This window comes from Lynx canadensis, chromosome F1 (assembly GCF_007474595.2).
Source record: "Lynx canadensis isolate LIC74 chromosome F1, mLynCan4.pri.v2, whole genome shotgun sequence".
Classification (NCBI taxonomy): domain Eukaryota; kingdom Metazoa; phylum Chordata; class Mammalia; order Carnivora; family Felidae; genus Lynx; species Lynx canadensis.
This window is the reverse complement of record NC_044319.2, coordinates 1,234,833-1,242,504: the sequence shown is the minus strand read 5'-3', so window position 1 is coordinate 1,242,504 and position 7,672 is coordinate 1,234,833. Positions and strand designations below refer to the sequence as shown.

Sequence of the window (7,672 nt, the reverse complement as noted above, 5' to 3'; positions counted from 1 at the left end):
ACACGGGGTTTTCGAAGTCAGACGATCTGGGTTTAAAGACAGGTCTGTGGCTGCTGCGTGACTACAGGTAAGTCACTTACCCTCTCTGAGCCTTCCCTTCCTCACTTGGGAAATGGGGGAAATGGGGGACACCTGGGTGTCTCAGTCAGTTAAGTGCCCGACTTCGGCTCAGGTCATGATCTCAGTTCGTGGGTTCGAGCCCCACGTCGGGCTCTGTGCTGACAGCTCAGAGCCTGGAGCCGGCTTCCGAGTCTGTGTTTCCCTCTTTCTGCGTCCCTCCCCCACTTGTGTTCGGTTTCTCAAAAAATAAAAACATTTTAAAAATAAAAAAAGAAAGAAAATGGGGAAAAGGATCGTGTCAACCCCACAGGATGGCGAGGAGAGCAAAGGAACGAAATCCATCTGTGGACGACGAAGCCCCAGGCAAACGTGAGCCGCCACGATTTGCTGCGAAGAAATGCTCAACTGCGCGAAGCGGAACCTCGGGGAAGGCGTGTGTGTGAATCCCCTCCCTCCATTCTAGCGGTCTCTGTGTCCCTGTGTCATGCCATCACGAGCCACTCGTCACCTTTTGGGAAGGAGGCAAAGTACAAAAACGAAGGAGACAGCTCCAGGGAGAGACACGTGGGGGCGAGGGTCACGTGCAGGTGGCCTTCTCAGGCCACCTCAGAGGCGAGGCCCAGCAGCCCCGAAGGCCACTCTCCCCCGGCCTCCGGTACGCAGCCGGCACGGTGCGCCCTGGACAGAGGGGAGTCTGCTCCCCAAAATGCCCCCTGGAATCCTCTGGTTTTATACCTTCAGCCTCAGAGCGGAAGCCTGAGTTTTGTTCCCTACAGAATTTTTAGAAACAGAACAGCTTTTTGAAACTTTTCCTCCCTACCTACCAGTTTACCGCCCGTACGGAGAGGCAGCCAGCCTGCGAGGGGTTTAAATGAGGCGGCCGGGTAGGTGTGGCGCACAAGCTGTCACTGCGTTTTAAACATAGCTCACGACGCGCGGCACAGACACCATTCACAAACCTGAGTCACCGATTCCAACGGGAGCCGCGCACGTGTATAAATAGCCTGTGTGTGTGTCACACAGAAGAGAGGGAAGTGTGGGGAATAAGGTAGAAATCATCGTGCCCAATTTAAACATAAAAACCTCAGCCTTGTCATTATTTACAACCCCAAGGACACCTCCTACCCAAACAGGAGAGGACGTCAGAGGGAAAATTCTAAATAAGCTAAAGTCCTCGAGTGGCACTAACAGAACGAATGACGTAGCATCACAAAAGGAGGCTGTAATTGCGCCGTCTCGCCTCCTGGCCGCCCGATGCACACAGCACAGAGCAGGTGCAGGGCGTTTCCCGGGCGCCGCTGTTTGGGGTCCTTAAGAGAAGACAGGCGTTGACGACGTGGATCGGTCGATTTGCCTTCGTTGATTCTGCGACGGTTTTGGACCGACAGCGGGAGAACACAGTTTGTGGTGGCAAAGAACACTTTGAACGTGAAAATCCTTTAAAAAATCATTTTTCCCTCCGATTCCCGCCTCCCCTGTGACTTTGGACATAATTCATGGCCAGCAGCCCGAGCCCCAGCTCCCAGTGTCGCCGGGCCGACTCCCACAAAGCAGAGCGCGAAAACAGGCCGCCCGCGGGCTCGGGGCCGGTGGGAGCCAATGGCGAATCCGTGCCCCCGCGGACCCTCCCACGGAGCCCAGGGCGCGGCGGGGCTCCGAGGACACACAGAGGGCTCCGGTAGCCCGCGACACCCTGGAGGCCTCAGCAGGTCCTGGGTCATTCTGTTCCTGGGCAGGCAGTTTGTGGCCTGCCAGCCGTGCCCCCCCCCCCCCGCCCGCGGTCCCGGGCTCACTGTGGACCGCACGGGGTGCTCAGAGGGGCGGGGGTCACTCAGGCAGCAACAGTCCTTGCTCAGGAGAGGTCCCGTGGCCCAGACGGGATCGCCACCTGGGTGCGGGCTGGGCAGCGACCCCCACGCTCCGTGACCTCGGTCCCCGCTGCCGCAGGAATCCGCCGTCCGCAGGTGTCTCTCACGCACCCCAGTCCGGGCCCTTCTCCAACCGCCAGCCAGTCGCGAGGACTCCACCTCGAGCCTCTCCCGTCCCCGTCTCTGATGACCTGTGCGGCCCGGGTTAAGAGCTCACTAGAGTGTAGATCATGCTGAATGCAGAAAGAAGAGGAAGAGAAGGAGTGAGTGGGAGCCCAGGAAGGACTCAGACCCTCACGACAGGGTCCTTCCTGAAGCCGGAGCCCTTGGCTCCCTTCCCGTCCTGGCACCGGAGCCAGGTCCCCCCACGGTCCACATCATTTCCCACCACGTCGGACCAAACACCTGCTGTGAGCGTGCATTGTGTCCCCTGCTGAGAGACGGGATCGCCGCGCGCCTGTTATTCTCACCCGCACGCCTATGATGGCGGCCGTCCCCTTTCCTGAGACTGTAAGGCGGTCCCCGGGGTAGGGGTGCAGCGGATTCTTTCCCAGCAGCTGCCTCGTGCTGACGTGATGGCTGCGTCCGGGGCTCCCAGATTATGCCGCATCACATCTCAGCATCACCACCACAATGACCATCATCACTCTTCCGAGGTCCGAGGGGCACACAAACTACGTGATCTCTTACGGGGTATCTCCCTGGCCCTTCTGTTTCTAACAGAATCCAGACATTAAATGTGCATTAAGAGCACGTGTGCTAAGGTGGTGCCCCCACCCTGCCAGCGAGGGGTAAGGAACCCTGTGCTTTTAGAAAGGGCTGCAGGCTAATTCTGCAAGACCGAGGAACGTTCCACACCAAAATACACCACATACACGTATCTACACGTATACCAAAATAGACGGCACCAAGAAAAGCGACCATTTTTTCACATTATAGAGAGAAAAATGGATAATCTAAGGAAGAAAACCACATGAAAGAAACCGCAGTGTTCTACTTCAATCCCTATCCAGGATCGAAGCTCAGGAACGCCTCGGGACGGCTGGTACACCTCGTGGGCACAGAGCATCCCTGGCCGGGCCCCAGCTGGAGGGCCCACTGCACCCCTGCCTTGGGAAACCTCACAGGCTTAACGGCTCGACAGCGGGGACTTCAGGGGTGAGGCCACTCGCTGGCGGGTGCTCAGCCTCTTTCGTCACGGGGCTCTGGGCACCCCTGCCGCAGTCGCGGGCCTGTGCCCAGAGGCCGCCCTGCCCCTCCTGGAAGCCAGCAGGGCGACAGCACGCCTCCCCTCGGTGTTCCAGACACTGCCTGTCTGTCCTTCAGTTTGTCTCTGCCTCCACGCTGCATTCGCTAATTTCTTTGTTTCTAGAACAAAATTGGAACCACCGCTCTGCCTGGCCGGCACCCTGGGCGTCCCTTCCCCGTCGAACCTGGTGCCTCACCGCTCTGCGGAGCTCCTCAGAGACCCCGTCCCTCCGGCCCCAGAACCCCCAGCCCCTTCGATGCAGGCCTCGAGGGGCGCACAGGACCGTCAGCCCCGGCCACTCTCAGGGGGGAAGGGGGTCCACGTGCACGCAGAGAGCTGCGTCCAAGCTGAGCACGGTGACAGACTGAAGTGACAGCCGCTGGGACCCCAGTGAAGCCGGGGCTGGCACCTCGTTCCCGAGGACCTCACAGACGTTAAGACATGTGTCTGAGGCCCTAGCTGGCGGCCGAGTGTCTGGCCCGGGGCCTGGGATCCTCTCAGCAGTGCGTGCTGACCACCCCAGCACCCCCTCTCGGGTGGCCTTGGGGCCAGGAGACATTTGCGGGTTCCTGGGACGCGTCCGAGCGGATGCCACATGGCCGTCTTCTCAAGTCAAGAGAGCTGAGGCGGTACAACCTCCTGCCCGGTTACCCTGGGTCATGCGGCCTCCCTCTGTTCACCCCTCCCTTTACTGCTGGCCTGATGGCAGACACCCCCCCCTCCCCCCACGGCCCGATGGTAGACACCCCTCCCTCCCACAGCTTACCTGACGGCAGACACCCCTCCCCCCACGGCTGACCCGACGGCAGACACCCTGTCTGACTCGCTGGCCTGTGTGTCTACAGTGCGCACAGTAGGACTCACGCGCTCCTTGCTCTGACCCTGTACCCCCCGAGGGCAGGCGTCAAGCCACACGCTCAGCACGGTCTCCCAAGAAGGGTGCCCGGCATGTAGGAGGTGCTCAATAAATGCCGCGTGAGCGAGTGACCGAGAGCGAGGAGGGCAGGTGAAGGGTGTCTGTGACGTCACTTGCTGTCATCACGGAGAGGGCGCGGGCTTTGGCAGAGGGATGTGCCTCCTCGCCTTGACCTCCGTGGCTCCGGGGCCCTGAGCGATCCGCTTCTCACGGGACCCCCGACTCTGTGGCAGGGGCACCCGGAGCCCCACAACAGGAGAGGCTGGGCACACGCCAGTGAGCAGCCTCACTCATGCTAGCCCCCCACTGTCGAGCCGTTAAGCCTGTGAAGCTTCCCAAAGCAGGAACTAGTCTGAACCAACTTTAGTCGCTAGAAAGTTCTGATTTGGAGTCAGACCCAGGCAAATCTGCCGGGCACCCTGGGACTCTCCAGGGACGTTTCAGAGACCCTCAGGCTCCTTATGTTGAAGCAGGCAATGACCCAGGACCCTCCGTACGGAAGGAGGGGAGAGGGGTCACCCTGAGCCTGGACCGACCCTCCACCCCAAGAAGAATGTGGTAGAATAACTCTGAATCCCCCGCCCCCCCCCCCGGGCTGATTTACCCCAGAGGAAGTTATACCCCAAGGACCTCTGGGTCTTCTGGACTCTGGGACGTTCTGGGGAGACAGGCAGGTCTTACCCCTGGGGGGACGCCCGGCCCTGAAATCCTGAGTCAGCAGATCCAAACCCAGGAATCTGCATCTTTAAGAAACACACCCTCCTCACCCTGATTCTGATGCGAAAGAAAGACCAGACTTCGTCAAGACTTTTCTAGAGCTTTCCTACGACAGCCAGCAGTTGGGAGCTCCGTGTTTGGGACCGGACTTGAGATGTACCTGCAGCTGTGACCACGGGAAAACATGTGCCGTCTGGGGACGTGGTCTCACTGCTAACGTGTGGGCAGTGACAGCATGTGGCCCCCAGACTGAGCGACATACACCAAGCTCTTGGCTCGAAGCAGGGCTCGTGTGTAAATGTGGATAAGTGTGGCCGCCCCGCGGCCGGCCCAGCCTGCGCCCTGCCTGATGCGGCCTTGGTAACACCCCCTCCCTCCTCTTCCTCACCCGGCTACCGTCCACAGACCAGTTTGGAGGCAGCACTGGGATGCTGGCGGTTTCGTGGCCGCAGGTAACCACAAGGTGGCAAGGTGACAGGTGAGGTCCCCAGAGACGAGCCCAAAGAGGAACCAGAGAGGGACGCTTTAAGAAAAGGCACACCCCCCCCCCCCCACCAAAGGCATCCTGTTTACGCCATCCGTTGGGTAGGACACTCTACCCAAGGCGGGGGGGAGGCTCCTGAACAATCGCCAAGTCAGCAAAGTCAGTTTTACCTGATTAGCACGAGGTTACAGACCATCAGGAGAATTGTGAGCACGCGCATGTAATGACCCAGCGTGCCCCTTCCGGGAGCGTGACTGCCACGCAGAGTCCCCGTTCTGGTTCCCCGGATGCTTACATGTGGACTAGGGGCCACGAGGCTGGGCCCGAATGGCCGAGCTGTGGAGGGAGCCCTGTGGGGAAGGAGTGGCGGCCACACGTCCCCAACCGCCTCCTCAGAGGTGCACCGTGTGGCCCTAAGGACGCGCCCGCCTGCAGGCGAGGACCTCTGCCTTTGGGCACGAGCCCTCGCCCCCGACCCAGAGTGAGGTGGCTGGCGTCATACCCGCCAGGCTGTGACCCCCACGCTCACGGCACCCCCCCCCCAAAAAAAAAACCTGCCTCCTTTGCTGCAGGAGTGAAAGTGTCAGGAGGGGCAGAAACTCACCAGTAGAGGTAATAGAAGAAGGACAGCAGGTAGAACGCCAGCTTGCACCAGGCCTCCTTCTGACAGTAACTCAGGGTGTCTGCGTTCATGACCGCGGGCGGGTCGTAGGCCAGCTCGGAACTGTCTGCCGGACAGTGAAAGTACCTGCGGAGAAGAGGACACGGCATCCTTGGCCCCCAGGCTGGGCAGGGATGTGAGGGCGTCCGGGGAAGCCCCCCTGACGCAGGACTGCGTCCGGGGGTCTCCGCCGAGCGGGCGTCTGCCTTCGCCGACTGGAGTCACCGCCCGGCCCGGCCCGAGGTCCCCCGGCATCACGGGGATTCCACCCACTTACACAACAGGAGGAGGACGCGTCACCTGGTGCCTGGAGACAGCGAGAAGAGGCTCCTTCCTCCAGGTGTGGGGGGTCCACAGCACACGTGTGTGGGGGGCGGTCCACAGCACAGGGGTGTGGGGGGGTCCACAGTGCACACCCACATGGGCATCCACACAGGTATGGGGTGCTATGCACAGAGAGAGCCGCAATGCCACCGACCACACTCGCTTAACTACCACTGGCTGTTTTCACACCGTCCGCCCCCCAGACCCTCTTTCAAAATCCTGAATTCCGGGGGCGCCTGGGTGGGTCCGTCGGTTAAGCACCCGACTCTGGCTCAGGTCACGAGCTCGCGGTTCGTGGGTTCGAGCCCCGCGTCGGGCCCTGTGCTGACAGCACAGAGCCTGCCTGGGATTCTCGCTCTCCACCCCCCCTCGAAATAAATAAATAAAAACTTCAAGAAAACAATAAAATAGAATCCTGAACACTACAGGAGGGACGTCATGTCCTCGCTGGAGTGGGAATGGTTCACATCACTTGTCTTCTTGCTGGAAGGACCCAGAGCAGCCAGAGAACACTGGCCATGGTGGGGGGAGAGCAGTGAGGGAGCCGGGAACCAGGGAAGGGAAAGCACGGGGAATAGATGGGGCGGGGGTGGGGGGGGAGTGTTAAAGCTAACTTTGTCTACCTGGGAACACCACCGGCCTCGTTCAGGGGAGGTGGGGACTCCGGTGCGGGAGGCTGGGTGGGGGGTGGGGGCCCCCGGGGGGGGCCGACCTCTGGCCTCTCAGGCGGATGCTGTGTGTCCAGGCGGGGAGAGAGGCTCAGAAGAACACCTTCTAACCAGCACTGTGGGGGCTGGGGTTCCAGCCCCTTCTCACCCCCGTCAGAGGACAGTGACGGTGTCAGTCACCACCGTGTGCCGGGAGGACGCCGCAGGCTGCGCTCCTTGCCTCCCTGGGGGCAGATCCAAAACCTACGGACCTTGGCGGAGAATGTTCTAGGCGACCTCGCCCAGTGGACGCAGGACGGCTCAGTGGGGAGAGCCAGGCTCTGGGGCTCACAGGCCACCAGACCGACCTTCCTCCAGCCGGCCACTGACCTCTCTGAGCCTCAGCTTTGTCATGTGTAAAACGGGGGCGAAAGTGCCCACTCCACGGGCCCCTGGAACCACCGCGGGGGACGCTGGACACAACAGCCTGCAAGCAGGTGGCAGATGCAGGTGCTGAGGCCGCTTTCGGTAAAGCGCTCTGAGAACGAGCACAGGAGGGGCTGAGCTCAGGAGAACGTCCTGGCGCCGGGCCTGGGGGCCGTCGAGGACCCCTTCTCTGGCTCGGCCTCCCACTTTGGGAGGAGCGACAGCCCTGAGGATACGACTTTGTGAGTCCACGATGACTTTGGCGCCTGGAGAGACACCTCATTACTGCAAGGGTCTCAGGGTGATTCCTCTCACAGGCA

At 60.9% G+C, this 7,672-nt stretch overlaps 1 protein-coding gene across 1 annotated transcript in view; it reads right to left on the bottom strand.

The window, feature by feature from the left end:
* Nucleotides 1–306: 306 nt before the first annotated feature.
* CNIH3 (cornichon family AMPA receptor auxiliary protein 3) overlaps nt 307–7,672 on the bottom strand; it is an 86,727-nt gene continuing 79,361 nt past the window's right edge. The window contains exons 5-6 of the mRNA XM_030303190.1: nt 5,899–6,042; nt 307–2,161 (exon numbers count right to left, since the gene is read on the bottom strand). Coding sequence (XP_030159050.1) covers nt 2,134–2,161; nt 5,899–6,042 — 172 coding nt within the window. The 3' untranslated portion in view covers nt 307–2,133. The remainder of the gene's footprint in view (nt 2,162–5,898; nt 6,043–7,672) is intronic.